General features: G+C 42.9%; 1 protein-coding gene across 1 annotated transcript in view; it reads right to left on the minus strand.

Annotated features, from left to right (window-relative positions):
* Positions 1 to 22,381, minus strand: part of LOC135219107 (tRNA (guanine(6)-N2)-methyltransferase THUMP3-like) — a 228,494-nt gene that overhangs the window by 177,860 nt on the left and 28,253 nt on the right. Inside the window, 1 exon segment of the mRNA XM_064255549.1 lies at positions 154 to 231. Coding sequence (XP_064111619.1) covers positions 154 to 231 — 78 coding nt within the window.

The following is a 22,381-nucleotide window of genomic DNA, read 5'->3' on the forward strand; positions in this document are numbered from 1 at the left end:
AATAATAATAATAATATAACTGTAATGACAAAATGAGATTTATGAACATAATTTAATTTTTTATTAATAAAAATATAATCTATTATACAAATCACATAACAGTCCTCTGAAAACAATTCTTAAGCTAATAAAAAATATCAAATCAAACCTTACCCGTTCAGATGGAAAATCAAAATTTGTAACCATCTTGAGTATAACATTGACATTGTCCACTGAGCGAAGTTTCAGAACCTGAAATTAAGAATCAATATGATATTTTTATAATAAAATAAGGCTTTACATATACTTACCGAACAATTACAAAGCTGTAAGCTTTCTTACCCGACAGTCAAAAATTCAAATTATTTAGCGACGGCAGCGCTGCCATCATTAGTGTAGGTGATAAGGGACCCACCCACTTTCAGGAATACCCGGTAATGCTGAGCTAACTATCGTCAATTCGTTGAGCTGCAACATCCAGATATTTGTTGGGAGGAGGGAGAGCTCTGATTAAGGGATTTTGACGTAGGAAAAATCTATTTCTGGGCTTGGCCGTGTCGCTCCATGAAATAGGTTCCTTTAGCACTATTTCTAAGGTAAAATATTGTTATAATACCAGAGAACCGCTAAATTGGAAATGCCAGAATATTCTGGCTCGCTCACCTTTATTAAAAGGCATCGGTATGGTTTCTGGGGCGAGTGAAACCACTACCACAGGTCCTTCTCCAATTAGCCTCTCCTACTTCAAAAAACCTCAAGAAGAGAGGAGCCGACCTACGGCTCACTACCTGCTACCGTGTAGCTAGCACCTGTGACGTCATTCCTTTGATAGCACTACTACGCTGCACACACATTTTCTTTTGCTGTGTTGTGTTTCTCGCTTTTTGGAATTTTATTTCACCATGGATCGTCAATCTGCTTCTGCATTCAAGTTAAGTACTGCTATTATGGTTGGCACTATTTAGTCGCTGTTAATCAGAGGTCGTCATTCCCTGACTCTTCTGATTAACAGCAAAAGCCTATATGGCTACCTTCTGGAAGGCTGGGTTGCAGCTTTACGAGGATCCTGAGGTGGAGATGGGACCTCCAAAGGACGAGTACAGTGTTCCCGCCGTATTCGCGAGGGATGTGTACCAGACACCCCCGTGAATAGTTAAAACCTGCGAATAGTTAAAACCACCACTAAAAATGCTTATAACTGCCTATCTTGAAAGTTCAGATACCAGATATATACCTTAAATAACATCCTACTTCAAATATACCTAAAATTACTACCTGTTACTGCATTAATCTTTGAGGTTATATTATTAATATAATTTCATAGTCATCTTAAACATTTTACCATTAAAAATATATACCTACAGACAATAAACAGAGAGAGAGAGAGAGAGAGAGAGACACCAATGGATGGCAACATTCATATATCATGACCAGCAAGAGTGAAATTAAGGACACAAGAATATTTCTGAGATAAAGAGAATAAATAATGGAGAGACGAGAGAGAGAGAAGATGAGAGAGAGAGATTGAGAGAGAGAGAGAGAGAGAGAGAGAGAGAGAGAGAGAGAGAGAGAATAACTCCTAGACTCTGACTCCTTCCTGTCCGCCAAATCGTATATCAAACTGTCATTTACTCCCCCAGCCCACCTCCCTCCAAGTGGATAAAAGACTGGGAATCACTATTTCTAATTAATCTTAATAATACTTGAAAATTAGTTATAAGGTAAATAATTTATTTATACTACAAAACAAATAAACATACAAGTATGAGAGAGAGAGAGAGAGAGAGAGAGAGAGAGAGAGAGAGAGAGAGAGAGAGAGAGTTATCCTTATTTAAATGAGTGAAATGGATAGACTATTGTATTTTTTTTAAATACTATCACATATGAATTTTGAAATTAGTTATATTATTATTATTATTATGCAAAAATATTAATAAACATACACATTTACCATAGAAATTCTCTCATCTCAGTGAGAGAGAGAGAAGAGAGAGAGAGAGGAGAGAGAGAGAGAGAGAGAGAGAGAGAGAGAGAGAGAGTTTACATGATCATGAGTGGGCAACACACTCCCCCCATCACATTACTTGATATATTTGACAGCTGTTGGACCCCAGCCATCTCGGCTTGGCTACCTGGAGTTCAAAGACAAGATGCGGGGTAAAATGGATTTTCTTTCATTCTTACATAATTTTTCTATTTATAAACTAAAATCTTGCTAATTCACCTTAATATTTTCTTTAATGAATTGATAGTATTGTTGTTTACAATAATATTGATATTTGAAAATTAGTAAATAATATATTTATCATACAAAAAACATACATCTCTGAGAGGAGAGAGAGAGAGAGAGAGAAGACGAGAGAGAGAGATGGAGAGAGATGAGAGAGAGAGAGAGAGAGAGTTATCCTTATTTAAAAGAGTGAAATGGATAGACTATTGTATTTTTTTAAATACTATTACATATGAATTTTGAAATTAGTTATATTAATATTATTATTATTATGCAAAAATATTAATAAACATACACATTTACCATAGAAATTCTCTCATCTTAGTAAGAGAGAGAGAGAGAGAGAGAGAGAGAGAGAGAGAGAGAGAGAGAGAGAGAGAGAGAGAGAGAGAGAGAGAGAGAGAGAGAGAATTGAATTTATAAATTTTGTGGCCATTTGCCACACGCCGGAGCCAAAGGCCATTCAGCGCATATATATCAACAAGATATATTTACTAAAAAAGGTATACATAATTAATCCAAATTATTAAAATAAACTTCATATTAAAATACTCAATTAAATATCATAAAACAAATGGATTTCCTTAAGAAATTTAAAAATCTCTTCTACGGGAGCGCCCTCTCCTAAAATATCTGACAAAGGTTTGTTGGTGAAACCAAACCGACGTCTATGATTAAAATAAAGAGGACAGTCAACAAATATATGCCTCACTGTAATGCCAACATTACAATTGGAGCATTGAGGAACCTGCCTCTCTGCTCCACTAGTTAAAAGATACCGGTGAGTTAAAAAAGTATGCCCTATACGCAGGCGTGTTAAAACTATACTAGATCTTCTATCCATCCCAACAGAAGGGGACCAGGGATGAACAGAAGGTCTGATCGATTTCAGCTTTAAATTACTATTCAAGTTGGACCAGTGATTCTGCCACTTAGTCCTACAAAATGATTTAATAAAAAGTTTAAAATCTTCACAGGGAACCCTCACAGAGTGGGAAGCCCGGGAGGAAGCTGCCTGCTTAGCAGCTGTATCAGCCAGCTCGTTACCACGAATTCCCACATGCGAGGGAACCAACAAAACTTCACACCGATGCGTTTTCGAGAATGCAGGAGGGACCAGCCAATCCTGCACCTCTTGGACGAGTTGATTAGATGGCATCAACTTCTGGAGTGCAGCTAGGGAACTCTGGGAATCACAATAACATAATATAAGAGTCCCCAGTGCTACCTGTACTAAAAAATAAATTTCAAAACGCTAAAATAGCAAAAATCTCTGCATTAAAAATTGAGAATTTAATAGGGAGGCTTTTTGTAATTGTTCTGTCACCGACGATGACAGAACAAACCAACTCCATTGCTGATTTTGATCCATCTGTATATACGCAATCGAGTTACTATGCTCAGAAACATGGGCCAAGAAGCTACTTTTAAGCTGAACACTTGAGCTGATCTTTTTGTTGTCTCTAACTTGGCAAATATCTAAAGGAGGCCTACACCAAGGAGGGAATTTAGAAAATGTAATTTCCATAACCAGTGGAGGAATAAGGCCTACCTCTCTCGCACTTATGTTTAATCTAACTTCAAGGGGCTTAGGCAATGTAGGTTTAGTGGTTGCTCTGTCAACAGGAGTTTTGATATACTTAAAATTTGGATTAGATTGAGAGGTTAGTGCTCTTGACAAATATCGGAGACCGTTGTTCCTCCCTCCGAATGAAAGAGGAAGAAAACCAGAGTCTTACATAAAGGCTCTCAAACAGGAGACGTTTTAAAAGCACCTGTACAAATACGCAATGCCATATTGTGTACTACATCTAGCTTACCTAACAAGGTCTTACATGCAGAGCCATAAACCTGAGATCCATAATCAATCTTACTCAAGCATAGTGCCTGATAAATTCTTAATAAAGTAGTACGGTCTGCTCCAAAATTTCAGGTTACTAACAACTTTAAGAATATTGCACCGCTGTTTAACATTTACTACAGTCATCATTTATATGTTCAGCAAAAGTCAATTTTTTGTCAAAAATAATTCCTAAATATTTGACTTTATCTTCATAAAGCAAGATAGAACCTTCTAAAAATAAGGTTGGAATCTCTTCCCTTCTTCGTGTTCTGCAAAAACGTATAGCTTTAGTTTTTTCTGCAGAAAATTGAAACCTTTACTATTAGCCCAGGAAGTAGCAGCATTAATTGCAAACTGAATTGTAGTTACAAGCTTCAACTGCAGTAGCTCTACTACAGACTATAACCAATATCATCCGCGAATGCTTGACAGTTACTCCAACAGGGAGATGTCAAGTAAACCATTAATGGCAATATTAAAAAACGTTGGACTAAGACACTCATGTGGAATGCCTTCTTCCTGAAGATACTCTGATGAGAAGGTAGAGCCAATTCTAACTTTAAGGTACCGGTCAGACAGGAAGTCTTTGGCAAATTAAACATATTGCCACCAATACGCCATTCAACCAGCTGCATTAAAATACCAACCCTCCAAGTAGTATCAAATGCTTTTTTCCAGATCAAAGAACACGGCAAGTTTGTTTGATTTTGGACTGCAAAAGCATTCTGAATCTCACGTGTGAGACATAATAAGGGATCCAATGTACTTCTATTCTTGCGAAAGCCAAATTGCCTCTTCGACAACAGGTTCTTTGTTTCTAATAAACCATATCAGACGAAAATTCACCATTCGTTCATAAATCTTGAAGACACAGTGGTAAGAGCAATAGGCCTATAACTTTGGGATGACTAGGGTCCTTTCCTGGGTTTTAAAAAAGGAACTATAACAGAGTTTTTCCACAACTTATATGAAGTCCCTGAGCACCAGAATTCGTTTAAAACATCGACAAAGAATTTTTTTGACTCCAGAGGTAAGTGAGAAATCATTGCATAAATAATATCATCTTCTCCAGGTGATGTTGGAGAGGACAAAGATAAGGCATATTCGAATTCGACAATACTAAATGGAAGGTTATATGCCTCAGAATTTGAACAAACAGGCAGATTAACTATAGTCATGTTTCTAATATTGCGAAATTCAGGGGAGTAGTGACTTGGGCTTGAAATGCTTGAAAAGTGCCGAGCAAAGGCCTCTGCCACCTCTCTTGCATCCGATATAACTACCAAGTTGATTTTCAAAATAGGTCAAAGGAGCAGGGGAAAATTTCCCTAGTAATTTACGGATTCTATCCCAACCAGAGAAAGTGGCGAGTTATACTTTAATTCTGATATGTACTTGATGAAGGATTCCCTCCTTGCTTCTTTAAAGACTTGCTTTGTTTGGCGAGGTTCTCTTGTATATTATTCTATTAACTAAGACAGGACGCCTTCCTTGATATCGCTTGTAACTGGCTCTTGCAATTTTCCTACCTCAAGCACATTTACTATTCCACCAAGGTACCAGTGGACGACGGGGTTTCCCTGATGTTTTAGGAATTGACATCATTGCCCCTCCAATCATTATACTAGCGAGATATTCGTAGGCAGCTGAGGGGCAAGGAAATCATTGGCCTTACGATTGACTGGGTAGATTTTTCATACAGCTGCCAATCTGCCTCCTTTATCTTCCACTTGGGTTAAAGATGGGGAGGGTGTATTTTGTACATACTTAAGATGGATGGGATAGTGGTCGCTCCCATAGAGATTTTCATCCACTGACCACTTATAGTCTATCGTAATGACGACGAACATATTGTAAGATCAATTGCTGAACTAGAGTTATGGGCTACATCAAACCTTGTAGGAGAACCGTCGTTCATTAAAACTACATCATTGCAATCTATTAATCTTTCAATTATAAGACCACGGTGATCACACTACTTCCCCCCACAAAGTATGTTTTGCATTAAAATCCCCATCAGAATGAAAGGTTGAGGTAGTTGGTCTAAAAGTGATTGCAAATCTTCAACCTCTAATTGTCTTGGATTGCCAGCTCTGTCCACCAATCGAGTTTCTAGGCCAGGTTCTAGATAAAGAGAGCACAGAGTGACCCATTTATTGATGAAAATCTGTGTTGCACAAGCTTGCAGTATGGAGTCTAATTTGATAACTTTTTGTGGTAATGACTTGGCCGCAATAATACATGTACCACCATGAGAACGTTCACCTACAGGTGGTGGAGATCTGTGAAAAATAAAGTTTTGCCCACATTAAGAGGAGAAACATTACCAAGTTTAGTCTCTTGCAAACAAAGGGCAGCTAAATTATGCTCCTTGAAAAGGACCCGGACCTGTTCTCTGTTTGAATGGAAACCTCTTATGTTCCACTGACATAGAGCCATTATTTACTATTAGATTTTTTTTTTTTTTTTTTTTACTTTTTGGACTTGGATTGGGCTGGTCTGGAAAGACTTGGTCTTGAGTCTTTTGTTTCAAAGAGGAACTAGGCAGATCCTCAAGAGACCTGCTATTTCCTCTCTTGGGAACCCTACTAGGTGTGGGATATAGGTGGAGATGATGATGGAGTACGGGGTCTCTTATTTCTAAGAGGCACATCTCTGCAGCGTGCACCTGAGCCTTATGAGGTGCACTGATCAAGGTGTCATTCTGGGACATACCCAGATCAGGCAGCGAGGCTGCCTGTGAGGCTTCTACATTAGAAGCCCGAGAGACCTCCCAGAAGCCCAGAGGAGGCCCATCGGGAGGGGACAAAGGGGCCTTCATGGATGAAGGCGGAGATGCTGAATGTACTTCGAGCTCAGAAGGGGATAGCTGAAGCTTTGACTTTGAAGTTGGTATTCTAGATAGATCTTTTATATTGATTTTCCACTTTTTTACTACTTCACTATATTGAGGTCTTGGAAACAAAAGTCTTTTTGCCTGGCTAATATTCCAGATGTTCAGCATGAGCTTTCTCTATGGCTAACACTTCTTTTTTTAAATGACTCACATTCCTTATGCCTTGCATTATGATTTCCCTTACAATTTATACATAATAAACTGGGGTAGTACATTCGCCTTCGTGCTTTTTTAAGGAGCAGGCAGCACATAGCTGGTTCCTAGTACATACCTTTGCCGAGTGACCATATCCAAAACACTGAAACATTGGAGTGGTCTATGCTTAAAAGGTCTAACACGAAATCTCTCCTTGTCAACATATATATAATCAGGAACTTGATCATTATTAAAAGTGAAAATAATCATTCTTGATCTTGGAACCTTGAAAATCTTCCACACTTTATCATCGCACATTTCCAGCAATTCCTCGTCAGGCAGTTCATATAGGTCTTGACTGAATACTACTCCTTGGCATAACTAAAACTATAGTGTGGTTTGACCTCTTTTATCATATCAGTATTTTTCAACTTAGAGATCATGTGACCTTGTCTATAAGACTTAGCATGAACCAAAAAAACTATTCTTTCCAAACCTCGTAATATCAGAGTTGGTCATTGTTCCTGCCAATGTTCTCAAATGTTTCCTGAAGTGGAAAAGATTGCAAAATTCTGATTTTGTAGAAACAATTAGCCACCTGGCAGGTAAAGATGTCCTCACCTTACATTTCCCATCTGTAGTTTCCTGACTGACTCTTGCTGGATAAAAGGAATCAACTTCAATATCTGGGGCATTTTATAAATTAACATACATTTTAAGTTTTCCTTAGTTGAGCACTTGAAAGCATTCATGGCATTATTATGAGTTGTAAACTCAATCCAAACCCTCCAAAATGCAAAATCTTTAGTTTCACAATACTTTATGACTTTAATTTCACCAAACCTTCCAAACATTTCCATAAACGTAAAACAATTGAAGTCTGAGGAGAGATTATCAACATAAAGGATTCTCTCACCACTGCTATAACTTTCCATAGCCACATTCAAGGTCTTGTCATGAGTCGTCTTTTGTACAACTGAATTTTCTATAGGATTGTCCTTGTCCGTGCCAGAGGTCGAAGAGGAGGGTAGTGTCAAGAGGTCGCATTGTCCGGGGGAGTTTATCATAGGGTCGTTATTCATAAATCCTTCAGCAGAAATTTGAAAAACCTACTGCAAATCAGGCAGAAAACCAGGCCCCCCACACCAACCCCTCTCTCACCAAAGACACTCAGCAGAGACTGACTCCCATATGTCCACTCCCTACCCTACCCCGAAGGGATAGCTCTACCATAACAGAGTGTGGCTCAAGTGTAAGCAAAACCCGCTTGATAGGACTGAGGGCATAACTAGTATGCAATCATCCCCATTCATGTTACAATAGAGGGCACACCGGAAAGAATGCCGAGAGGTTCCTACCGTAGAGACTATACCTCCCCGGATTCGCAGGCTAGTCCCCATAGGTAGTTCCGCCCTGATGGATATTGCAATGAAATCATATCAACATCCTCAGGGTCCAAACATACTCGAGAGGCGGACCAAACCTCTACAGTCTCTGCCATTTGGATCAAGAAAGAGCCAATGCGAAAAAAGCCAGCCCACCCCTCCCCGCCCAACCTGTAAGAAGGTTTTAGTGAAGAGGGGGGGGACAGCCCTAGGTTGAGCAACTGAGTAAAGATAGTAGAAGAGTGGAAATAAATATAAGTAAGAGGAAAATTGAGACTTTTGGATTCGAACTGGGGGATATTTCTCCCCAGTTCGAAAGCCCCTCTTGCCCGCTATGCATTTTCAGCAGTCAGCTGAAAATGCATAACTTCGTCAAGGCAGTCTCAAATCAAGAGGGAGAGAGAGAGAGAGAGAATTTACATGATCATGAGTGGGCAACACACTCCCCCCCCCCCCCCCCATCACATTACTTGATATATTTGACAGCTGTTGGACCCCAGCCATCTCAGCTTAGCTACCTGGAGTTCAAAGACATGCGGGGTAAAATGGATTTTCTTTCATTTCGCAAGAGCGGGGTAGGTTTTCTCATTCTTATAATTTTTCTATTTATAAACTAAAATCTTGCTAATTCACTTTAGTATTTTCTTTAATGAATTTATATTATTGCTGTTTACATTAATATTGATATTAAAATTAGCAAATACATTTTTATTACATCACAAAAAAAACATACTCATCTTGTAGAGCGAGAGAGAGAGAGAGAGAGAGAGAGAGAGAGAGAGAGAGAGAGAGAGAGAGAGATTATCATAGTATTTCTGTACAATACTTTCACATGATTTTATTTTTTGTAATAACAGTTATTATTATTATTATTACTATTATATTATTTGAAAATATTAATAAATATATTATACATATGTGTGCCATAAAAATCTCTCATCTCAGTTAGAGAGGAGAGAGAGAGAGAGAGAGAGAGAGAGAGAGAAACACACTCCCTCCCCTCCTTTCACATTACTTGATATATTTGACAGCTGTTGGACCTCAGCTTGGACCTGGAGTTTGAAGGAAATGTGTGAAGACTGGGATTTCCTTCATTCTTACAAATTTTTTTAAATTTATAAACTACAATCTTACTAATTCACTGTAGTATTTTCTTTAATGAACTGATTGCTCTTTACATTAGTATTAATATTTGAAAATTAGTAAATCATTTATTTATCATAGAAAAAACATACATCTCTGGGGTGAGAGAGAGAGAGAGAGAGAGAGAGAGAGAGAGAGAGAGAGAGAGAGAGAGAGAGAGAATTATTATTGTTATTATGTGATATTTAATCTAATTAAACTAACTAATACAGTATTGATCAATATTAATATTTTGAAATTAGTAAATCACTTTTGTATCATAAAAATGTATTTAAGCATGAAAATAACATCACAATACACTAATTAGTGATTATTTATTGTTGGGAAACCCCGTGAATAGGCAAATCCCCCACAAATAATGGGTAGATATGGTCCAGAGAGAAATCCGCGAATCCGTGAGTCAGCGAATCCGGAGAACGCGAATACAGGGGGCCCACTGTACTCCAACTCAGATATCTCCATTTTTCGTTTCGAAATATTGAAAAAGACAGAGGAAAAAGGTTCTACAGGTGCATGTGTATCTGAAGTTGGAAGAGCTGTTAAGGGGGTTTACCATCCCCAAGCCGCCACGATGCTTAACGCCAAGCGAGAGGCGTTCTGGAAGCAAAGGCATCCTGTGACTCCTCCTTATGAGTCCAGGCCTCCAACCTCTCGAGGTTCTCAATCTCCAAGGGCTTGTTCCCTTGTAGAGAAGTATCATATCTCGCCCATCAAATTCGAACCCAGCCGAGATCCTCTTGACAGGGCTCCCACAGTGATTGCGGAGAGGGCTCCATCTCCCCTCTCTCCTCCAGCTTCGCCAGAAGCAGACAGGCATCCTCCAACTCCACTTTCCCCTTTCTCCCAAGGGGCTGTCTGGCATGGGCATAAGGACCTTTGGAAGGCAGTGAAGAATCGCCCTTGCGATTCCAAGCCTCTAAGGGCTCCTGTGGCTATGGGGCCCTCAGCTCCCAGACCTTCTGTTGCCCCTCATGAACAACCAGAGACTCAGCCTTCTTCTTCAAGACTGGACCCCTCTCATTCACGCCCGGGTGCATTAATGCAGAGGGAGGATGACATTCCCGATGCAACTGACGATTCAGCTGGCTATCTTCCAGAACCAGTTGTTCCAGCTGTTCCAGAAGATGCGGCAGCTGAAACTACCTTCCGCAAGATCATTGGTCTCATCCAGAAGGCAAAGGGCCTAGGAGAAGCTCCAACTACTTCTCCGAAAGGCCGTATGTCGGCAGTCGACCTTCTTTGTTGCGCCCCTTGGGGTGCTCGGTCCCGGTTTGAGCAGCCCTTGTCATCCCTGACAAGGGAGGCTCTGACCAAGGTCGATAGGCAAGTTTCAGCGAGGAAAGACTTGCTGTGGGCATCTCGGTCCTCTAAGCTACTCCCCTTTGCTTTCCAGAAACAGAGGAAGTACTATGTGGCCCAAGAGGCTGAAGCCTTCACCCTTGCCCATAAACCTGACTATAACATTATTGGCACCTGGAGTTTCGCTTCAGACACTTCAACATCAAACCTCGACACTCTCTTCCCAGGAGATGTCACAGCTCGAACAAGCCACGAAGGCAGTGTTGCAAGCAGCTTCATGGTTGGACTTTTGGGGCAGCAGGTAGGGCTTTCTTACCACCTCTGAGACTCCACAGCAGCCTGACAAGCAAGCGGACATGGCCCGTCAGCTCCATGACTTTGTTTTGTCAGGAGGTAAGGCTATGGAGTTCTTAGTCCACCAGCTTGCCAACCTTTGGGCCAACCTAGTACTGAAGCGCAGGGACACCGTCTCATCAAGGCTTGATCGAGCAGTGGACCCTCGGGATGTGACTGACCTGAGGAATGCCTCACTTCAGAGATCCACCCTCTTTTCATCTTTGGATGTAAACAAAGTGATCGGAAACTTCAGGAGAGCAAGCCAGGATTCTTTGCTGCACCGCGCAGCATCCTTCCATCAGCCCCAACTTCCTGCTGTTTCTGCTCGACATTGCCCTGGCTCTCCATCTAGGAGAGCTTCTCACCATGACCAGTGAGGCGGGCACTCCCCCCACTCTGCCACCTGTGGGGGGGATGCCTGAAAGCCAGATGGACAAGATGGCAGTACCACAAGGCAGAGGATTGGATGCTGACCATCCTCAGATACGGATATCGTATCCCATTCATTAACTCTCCCCAGAGACGTCATCATCCTGTTGTCAGGGATCGACGAAGGATCTAGCCCTTCAAGCGGAAGTCCAGGACATGCTGGGGAAGGACGCTCTCGAGAAGGCCCTTGACGAGTCTCTAGGCTTCTTCAGTCGACTCTTTCTTGTAAAGAAGGCATCTGGAGGCTGGAGACCGGTCATCGACCTCTCAGCCTTGAACAAGTTTGTTCAGCAAACCCTGTTCAGGATGGAGACCCCCAGCACGGTCAGACAGGCCATTCGTCCTGGATTACATGGTGACGATCAACCAAAAAAAACGCATATTTTCAGATCCCAATCCATCCGTTGTCCAGGAAGTATCTTCGTCTTGTAGCGGACAGTGTGTTCCAATTCAAGGTCCTATGAGTTGGTCTCTCCTTCGCTCCGCAAGTCTTCATTCGGGTTTTCAGTGGGGTCTGAAGAATCGTTGGTCACAAAGTCGGGATTCTCCTCACAATCTAGTACCAGTGGAGGAGAACATGCGCTTCGATCTCGAGTGGTGGCTGGACGACACGAACCTGTTAAGAGGCTCCCCTCCCCAGTCTCGTCCACCCAATCTTCTCCTGTTCACGGACGCATCCAAGGAAGGATGGGACACGCACCTACTGCAACACCTGGCTTCGGGCCAATGGTCTGACCAGGAACGTCAGGATCATATCAACATGCTGGAACTTCGAGCTGCCTTCCTGGCACTCCAGCACTTCAGCTCTCTTCTGACAGGTCACTCGGTGGCGCTGATGAGCGACAACACCACCGTAGTGGCATACGTGAACTGTCAAGGCAGTACCGTGTCTCTGCAGCTATGCCAACTAGCTGTGCAGATTCACGAATGGGCAGCTCTCAACTCGGTAGGGTTGACAGCTCGGTTCATTCCACGGACAATCTGAGCAGGAGGAAACTGATCGTTGGCTCCGAATGGTCTTTGGCTCCTCAGATAGCAAACAAAGTCTTGACTTTGTGGGGTTCCCGACAATAGACCTGTTCACTACCTCTCTAAATCGGCAGCTTTCCAGTTCCAGAGCTGGCGACGGCGTTCGAGGTCGCGTTCCAGCACCCCTGGGACGGCCTCGACATCTATGCTTTTCCGCCATTTTGCCTGATCAGGCAGGTGTTGAATTGAGTGCCATCCACACCTTCCCTGTCCATGACGCTATTAGCACCAAAATGGCCCCACGTAGAATGGTACCCGGACCTTCTACTTCTGCTGTTGGAGACTCCAAGAGTGTTTCTGCCACTCCCCGACCTCCTACGCCAACCACATGTGAGGATCTTCCACAAAGCAGTGAGCTTCTTACATCTTCGCACATGCAGGTTATCCAGCAGCTTCTCACAGCGAAAGGCTTTTCGCGAGAGGCTGCAACAACAATGTCAGGATACCTCAGGAAGTCCTCAACGTCTGTCTATCAGACCAAGTGGGCCATCTTCTGTGGTTGGTGTCGTCGGAGAGGCTGTTCTCCTCTCGGAGCCTCTATCCCCTTGATTGCTGGCTTCTTACTCTACCTCCAGAGAGAGAAGCTCCTTTCGGTCTCGGCAGTAAAAGGGTATTGCTATGCCTTGAGCCAAATCCTCATACTGAAGGGAATCAATCTCTCTTCCTCGGAGGAACTCTCTATGCTCATATGAAGCTTTGAACAGGGTTGCAATCCGATATTGGCAAAGCCTCCTCCCTGGGACATCGTTGCTGTCCTTGGGTCTTTGAAGAGAGCTCCTATTGAACTGTTGTCCCTGGCATCTGACAGGGATCTCACCCTGAAAACAGTTTTTCTTCTCTCCCTTGCTTCCTCCAAGTGAGTCAGCGAGCTTTATGGCCTAGTCTGCCTGCTTCAGCTTCATCCCTGAGTTTGTTGCGAAAACAAAGAATCCGGCCTAGGTCAATTCTCAGTTCTCTTTGTTCCCGGTTGTGAGGCTCATGATGTGCCTGGAATAAGCACATCTCTTGCCTAAAAGGTGATAGAAGTCGGCACATGGTCTCGCCCTTCCACCTTCACCAGGTTCTACTTTAAGGACTGTACCCACAGCTACCTCAACACAACTGACCTTGGTCCTGTGGTAGCCGCTGAGCAAGTGGTTTAGCTGCCTCCGTGCCCTCATAGGTTGGAAGTATCGAATCGAGGATCAAGGTTCCATATCAGGCTAGGGGTGAATGTGAGAGTATGACTGGACTATTTTCTTTTCACCTTTCTCCCTTACTTGGGGCCACAGCACCAAAACCCGTTCTCTGGCACCGATTTTGATACTGGTAAGCATTCCATGTCCGACTAGTGGATTTTCTGTAGACACACAGAAGTCAAGTCTCCTTTCCTAGGGGGTGTGTGCTACAACCCAACAAACCCGTTATGATTATATAGCCTGGTTTTGGTTGCCAGAGAGAGTTCTATGCTCAGCCATCAGGTCGCATTTACCATGGCTCACTGGGTGAAGGATCCACGACCCCGAGCTATAAGCCCAGGTCCTGGCATCCCAGGTTCCATTCTCATCAAGCGAGACAGGACTTCTATCCCTACCTTAGGATGTCTCCTAAGTAAAGGATGGAAGGTTTGTATATGGTATAGGAACAAATAACATTTTTTATAGTAAAATGTATTTTTTTCCTAACCGTACAAACCTGGAGTCCTTTACTTGTATGGTCCCATCAAACACCCACCCCCTTGATTCAGGGGTCATCATCAAAGTCCTGGCTGTAATCAAAGTGACAACTCAGTGAGCTGGTGGGGAGGTGGTGCTTTCCCACTGCCGGGCAGGTAAATACTGGCCTGGTAGTTAACTTCCTTGGTATAAAAGAATGTATTAGCCGACAGTTTCAGCTGAGCTGCAGTCTATCCTAAGTAAAGGACTCCAGGTTTGTATGGTTAGGGAAAAATACATTTTACTTTCAAAAATGTCATATTTCTATGTTATTTTCATGACTAAATACATTTTTATGATACAAAAATTATTTACCAACTTTAAAATATTAATATTGATTAATACTATATCAGTAAGTTTAATAAGATTACATGATATCACATAATTAGCAATAATAATTCTCTCTCTCTCTCTCTCTCTCTCCTCTCTCTCTCTCTCTCTCTCTCTCCATTAAAAATGGAGCTGCTGCAGGGCCGGATGGAGTCCCTGCTATTTTGTTAAAGAAAGTAGTTCATTCTATCGCAAAGCCACTTGCAATATTATTAAGACAAAGTGTAGATACAGGCAAGATTTATGATGAGCACAAATTAGCATATATCACCCCTACTTTCAAAAGTGGATCAAGACTAGAGGCAAGTAATTATTAGGCCTGTGAGTCTAACATCACATATTATGAAGTGTATGAAAGGGTAATGAAGAAAAATATTATGAACATTTAATAAAAAATAATTTGTTTAATATAGGACAACACGGTTTCGTACCCGGAAAAAGTACACAAACCCAACTGTTAGTCCACCGTGAGAACATATTCAAAATATGAAAAAGCGGAAATGAAACAAGATGTGGTTTTATCTAGACTTTGCAAAAGCTTTTGACAAAGTAGACCTATATATTAGCAAAGAAAATTAGAAAACACAATATCGTAGATAAAGTAGGAAGATGGTTAAAAGAATTTTTACACAACAGAAAACAGATAGTTATTGCAAACGATGAGAAATCGGATGAAACCAAGGTAATATCCGGTGTGCCACAAGGTACGGTGCTAGCTGCAATATTGTTTGTTATTATGATTGAAGACATAGACAGTAATGTTAAGGATTCGGTAGTGAGTAGTTTCGCTGATGACACAAGAATAAGTAGAGAAATTACTTGTGATGAAGATAGGAACGCTCTACAAAGAGACCTTAACAAAGTATATGATTGGGCAGAGGTTAAATAGGATGGTATTTAACTCTGATAAATTTGAATCAATAAATTATGGAGACAGAGAAGGAAAGCTATATGCATATAGGGGACCTAATAATGAGACAATCACAAATAAGGAAGCAGTTAAAGACCTTGGTGTGATGATGAATAGGAACATGTTATGCAATGATCAAATAGCCATTCTGTTGGCAAAATGTAAAGCAAAAATGGGAATGTTGTTACGGCACTTCAAAACAAGAAGAGCTGAACACATGATTATGCTTTATAAAATGACAATTTGTCCAAAATTGCATTTTTCCTAACTATACAAACCTGAGGTCCTTTTACAATAGGAAGGTACTAGCGGCAGCTGGATAGGTCGTAAGCTTTCGAACAAGGGGTTCGGTAGTTAACTGCTTGTCCGACAGGCGCGCGCGCGCGACTGGGAGGTAAATAAATCACTTTGCTTTTGGCCCAAGCAAAAACTGCAGAGTGAGGGGTGGCATGAGGTGTGGGGCTATGTGTAAAAGGACCTCAGGTTTGTATAGTTAGGAAAAATGCAATTTTGGACAAAATTGTCATTTGTTCCGACACGGCATACAAACCTTCGGTCCTTTTACAATAGGAAGACTCACTTCTTGGTGGGAGGAATCTGAGTCTTTTGTGAACAGACTGGTGTTCGCCCAACCTTGGAAGCCTCCCTGGTCGTAAGAGCGAGGGAGGGATCCAAGCCTCTGTCCGATTGATCGGGGTGTGCACCGCAGGATCAATGGTCAGACCTCTGGACCGAGTACTAAGAGAGAGGCAAGCGTATCTCTTCGTACCAGCAATGTAAGAACTTGTTCCTGTACAGGAGCAAATATAAAGTCATGGGTTTTGACTCTTGTAGGCATCCACTTCCCCCCTTGTAGAAGGAAGTGGTGGATATTCTGCTCCTATCCCTAGTGAAAGGGATAGGATGGTGGGGGCTCTGTCATATAGCTCACCTGCATCTCGTCCTCATCCAGCGTAGTGACGACCGTGGCCCTCTGCCCACAGGTAGAGGAGTAGGAAAAGACGGGAAGAGGGAGCCAGTCACTCACTCATTCACACATCCATCCACACAGCACACCAGGACTCGATGCTGTTTTCAGCCTGCGAGGGTCTGGGTTAGCTACACAACTTGTTGAGCAGCCACCACGGGTCCCAAGGAAAAGGTATCCAAGGACCTGTGGGCAATATCCCGAAGGTAGAAGGAACGTAAAGGTAGTAGTTATTTTTTGGTTTTTTTTTTTTTTTTTTTTTTTTTTTTTTTTTTTTTTTTTTTTTTTTTTTTTTTTTTTGACCAACCAGACCCCTGCTTCAGGACCTGCGCCACGGAGAAGTTCATACGAAACGCCAACAGAGGGGCCAATATTCTGACTTCGTGAGCTCTCGGACGGGACGTACAGATGTCGTCACTACCATCAGCCTCATCGCCCTCCTGATGACCTCACGCAGCCAGAATGAAAGAGTGTTCTTGGATACTTCTTTCTTGGTTACCCCGCCCCCCCGGTGCTAACGAAGAGGCGTCGACACTCAGGCCTGAGGTGTCGAGTTTTCTTCAGATAGCGCCGTAGCGCCCTCACAGGACAAAGCAGCATCTCATCCGCATCATTATCGGTGAAGTCCAATAGGGAGGGAATCGTGAATGACTCGAACCTGTCGTCAGGGATCGACGGTTTCTGAGTCTTCGCAACGAAGTTCGGGACGAAAATCGAGCGTCACAGATCCCCATCCCCTGGAGTGTCGTTACATCATAGGAAAGACCATGAAGTTCCCCTACTCTCTTCGCCGATGCCAGGGCCAGCAAGAAGAGGGTCTTGAGGGTCAGATCCCTGTCTGACGACTCTCGGAGTGGCTCGAACGGCGTTCGAGTCAAACTCCTAAGGACGAGAGTCACATCCCACGCAGGAGGCCTGAGTTCCCTGGGTGGGCAAAGACCTTCGAAGCTCCTCATAAGCAAGGAGATCTCGAACGAGTTCGAGATGTCCAATCCCCTCAGTTTCAGGACGAGCGCCAAGGCGGCTCTGTACTTGACTGTGGGGACTGAGAGGAGCTTCTCTCGGCGAAGAAAAACGAGGAAATCCGCTACGCTGAAGATGGCTCTGAGAGGAGAGAACCCCGTCTACGACACCCAACCACAGAAGACGGCCCGTTCCCACTTCTGGTACACAGCTGCAGAGGACTGACGGACGTTTCCAGCCATCTCTGTTGCTGCGCTACGAGAAAAGCCTCTCGTTCGCAAGAGATGGTGGATAACAGCCAGCCGTGAAGACGTAGGGACGGACTGCTCGGTGGTACCCGCTCGACGTGTGGCTGGGCGGAGAAGGTTGTGCCAAGGGGGAATCTCTCTCGGTTCTCCTGCGAGAAGAGCCAGCAGGTCCGGATACCAAATGGCCTGTGGCCATTTGGGAGCCACCAGGATCATCCTGAGATTCGGGGTGACCAGTGCTCGACTGATCACCTTGCGAATCAGGCTGAACGGGGGTGGGGGGAAAGGCATAGACGAGAGGTTGTCCCACGGGTGTTGAAGAGCGTCCTCTGCAGCTGCCCATGGGTCCGGCACGGCCGAGAAGAACACCTGGAGCTTCCTGTTGTGCCGGGTGGCGAACAGATCCACGACTGGTCGCCCCCACAGGTCGAAAGAGCCTTTCCTTTCCGCCACGTCCTGGTGTAGAGACCATTCGGTCCCTATCACTGATCCCGACGGCTGAGCGTGTCTGCTACTACATTCCTACTTCCCTGGAATGTAGCGTGCCGACAGCTCTATTGAGTGTGCCTCGGCCCACTCGTGCACCTGCCGAGTCAACTGGTACAACGGGAGAGACACTAGGCCCCCCTGTTTGTTGACGTAGGCCACCACCGTGTTGTCGCACATCAACACCACTGAGTGTCCCATCAACGTCCTGGAAACTCTGGAGAGCGAGGAAACGCTGCCTTGAGTTCCGAGTACATTGATGTGAAGGTGCTTGTCGTTCTCGTCCCACCACTCCTGAAAGCCAGCAACTCCTCCAGGTGTGCGCCCCATCCCTCGGTCGATGCGTCTGAGAACAGCTGCATGTCCGGGGGGGGAGTGCGCAGAGGCATCCTCTTAAGAGGTTCCTGTCGTCCAGCCACCAGGCTAGGTCCTGCCTCACCTCCGGTGTCAGTGACACTGGAAAGCTTGGGGGATCCGTCGCCTGTGACAACTCTCCTTTAGTCTCCACTGGAGAGACCGCAGGTGAAGACGCCCGTGAGGGACTAACTTCTCGAGTGACGACAGGTGTCCGATCACGACTTGCATCGCTGAGCTACCTGTTCCTGCCGAGACAGGAACTGGTTGGCTGCCATCCCTGAATCTGCTGATCCGCGAGTCTGCGGGGAAGAACTCGCCCTGCTACCGTGCGATCAGCATACCCAGGTACTTCATCCTCTGCTTGGGCTCGAGATCGGACTTTTCGAAGTTCACAACGATCCCCAGATCGCGACAGAACTCGAGCAGTCGATCCCTGTTCTGTAGCAAACTGCGAGCGGGAGCTCGCCAGGACTAACCAATCGTCGAGATACTCATCAGACGTATCCGTGCGAATGGGCCCAAGCAGACACCAGAGTGAACACTCGCGTGAACACCTGTGGGGCGGTTGACGAGACCGAAGCAAAAGTGCCCATGAACTGGTACACCGTCCCGTCGAGGATGAAGCGGAGGTACTTTCTGGAGGACTGATGAATGGGTATTTGGAAATACGCATCCTTCAAGTCCACTGAAAGCATGAAATCGTTCTCCCTGATGGAGTCGAGCACTGAGCGTGCCGTCTCCATCGTGAACCGGGTCTGGCGAACAAACCGGTAGGAGGAGAGAGATCTACACCGGGCGCCAGCCTCCGTAGACTTTTCCACCAGGGAAGAGTCGACCTGTAAAAGCCGGTGACTGATCCGTGACGATTTCTACAGCTCTCTTGCTCAGCATGGGTCTTGATCTCCTGTCTCAATGCTACGTCCTTCGATGACCCTGGAACGTACGACTGCTGTTGGACCGGGTTGGAGGTGAGGGGTGGCCGAGATTTCGAAGGGTAATAGATATCCCTCCCGAAGGACATTTACATCCAGGTCTCGGCGCCGTAGAGCTGCCAAGTTAGCAAATGGCTGCCAGGCACCCCCCCACTTCCGGAGCAGTGAGGGGGAACGCCGTTCCCTAGCGTTTCCCCCTTTCTTCGACTTCTTACCAAGACTCCACGGGAGACCTTACTTACAGACCTTACATCTTGTTCGGGTTGCCCCAGGTCCCTCAGTGTGAGGCACTCTAGTCTACCAGAGAGTTGCTAGTACATCTTCCGGTATATTTTGCATCTTCCAATCTTGGATGGTCTGGGATGCAGTTTAGATATTTGTCGAGCTTATTCTTAAACACATCTACGCTCACTCCTGATATATTCCTCAGATGAGCTGGCAACGCATTGAATAGACGCTGCATTATCGATGCTGGTGCGTAGTGGAATAATCCTGGTGGGCTTTCCTTATTTTTCCTGGTATAGTTTTGGGCACTATTAATCTACCTCTGCTTGCTCTTTCTGATATTTTTAGTTCCATGATATTTTCTGCATTCCTTATATCTGTTTCCATGCCTGAATTATCATGTAGCGTTTCTCTTCTCCTTTCTAGACTATATAATTTTAAGAATTGTAGTCTTTCCCAGTAGTCTAGGTCCTTAACTTCTTCTATTCTAGCTGGTAAAGGACTTTGTACACTCTATTTATGCAATATCCTTTTGATAGTGTGGGTACCATATCATATTGCAATATTCAAGTGGACTACGAACATATGTTTTATAAAGCATAATCATGTGTTCAGCTTTTCTTGTTTTGAAGTGCCGTAACAACATTCCCATTTTTGCTTTACATTTTGCCAACAGAGTTGCTATTTGATCATTGCATAACATGTTCCTATTCATCATCACACCAAGGTCTTTAACTGCTTCCTTATTTGTGATGGTCTCATTATTAGGTCCCTTATATGCATATAGCTTTCTTTCTCTGTCTCCATAATTTATTGATTCAAATTTATCAGAGTTAAATACATCCTATTTACCTCTGCCCAATCATATAACTTTGTTAAGGTCTCTTTGTAGAGCGTTCCTATCTTCATCACAAGTAATTTCTCTAACTTATTCTTGTGTCATCTGCGAAACTACTCACTACCGAATCCTTCACATTATTGTCTATGTCTTCAATCATAATAACAAACAGTATTGCAGCTAAACCACCCCGTACCTTGCGGCACACCGGATATTACCTTGACTTCATCCGATTTCTCGTCGTTTGCAATAACTATCTGTTTTCTGTTGTGTAAAAATTCTTTTAACCATCTTCCTACTTTATCCACGATATTGTGTTTTCTAATTTTCTTCGCTAATATATATGGTCTACTTTATCAAAAGCTTTTGCAAAGTCTAGATAAACCACATCTGTTTCATTTTCCGCTTTTCATATTTTTGAATATGTTCTCACGGTGGACTAACAGTTGGGTTTTTGTACTTTTTCCGGGTACGAAACCATGTTGTCCTTTATTAAACAAATTATTTTTTATTAAATGTTTCATAATATTTTTCTTCATTACCCTTTCATACACTTTCATAATATGTGATGTTAGACTCACCAGGCCTATAATTACTTGCCTCTAGTCTTGATCCACTTTTGAAAGTAGGGGTAATATATGCTAATTTGTGCTCATCATAAATCTTGCCTGTATCTACACTTTGTCTTAATAATATTGCAAGTGGCTTGCGATAGAATGAACTACTTTCTTTAACAAAATAGCAGGATTCCATCAGGCCCTGCAGCAGCTCCATTTTTAATTTCATTAATAGCCTGCACAATATCAGCTTCATTAATATCTATGTCAGCTAATATTCACTATTTTCATCCCTTACTTCATATCATTATCTTCATTATCTATTCTAGGGGTGAATTCTCTCTTATATCGTTCTGCCAGTATGTTGCAAATTTCCTTTTTTCATTCGTTAATCTCCCTTCAATTCTCAGAGGGCCTATTTCTTATTCTTCTTTTATTCATCTTCTTCGCATATGAGTATAATAGCTTGGGGTTTGCCTTGATTTTAATATGGGTTTTTTCTTCCAAGTCCCGTTTTTCATTTTCTTTTGATTGTATAATCTTTTGTTCTGCATTTTCTATCTTACTTTTTAGTTCTATAACTTTCCATGCATTTTTTTCTTTTGCAAGACCTTTTTTTCCACTTTCTGATTTTCTGGAACAAGATCCTTCTGTCTCTTGGTATGGCATGAATGAAGTCTTTTTACTTTCTTCTTCGGTATATATTTTATTTTTCCACTATTTTTTCTCCAATATTTTATATAATATCTCCGTATTTACCCATTATGTCATCACTTACGAAAATGTTACCCCAATCTTTGTTTAATTCTTCATTAATTTTCTGACCATTTTATATTTTTACGTAGAAGTGTATTTTCCATATCCTTCCCACTTTTTCATTTCTTGCTTATCTCTATTTTCACTTGCTTTGGATGAACGTTAATTCTATGACATTATGTCTGAAATATTCGCATTATAAAAACCTATTATTTCTTTAACATAATCATCTCGTTCACAAATACTAGGTCTAAAGTATTTTCCTTTCTTTGTTGGCAGGTGATTTATTTGTTAGAATGTTGTATTCTAGTAGCATATCTAATAGCTTTCAAATTGCCTCTTATCTTCTGCACTACTATTACTCTCTTTTTTATATGTATAAGTACCAACCACAATCTCCTATCGTTCTTTCCA

The sequence above is a fragment of the Macrobrachium nipponense genome, chromosome 1 (genome assembly GCF_015104395.2).
Source record: "Macrobrachium nipponense isolate FS-2020 chromosome 1, ASM1510439v2, whole genome shotgun sequence".
Taxonomy (NCBI): Eukaryota; Metazoa; Arthropoda; class Malacostraca; order Decapoda; family Palaemonidae; genus Macrobrachium; species Macrobrachium nipponense.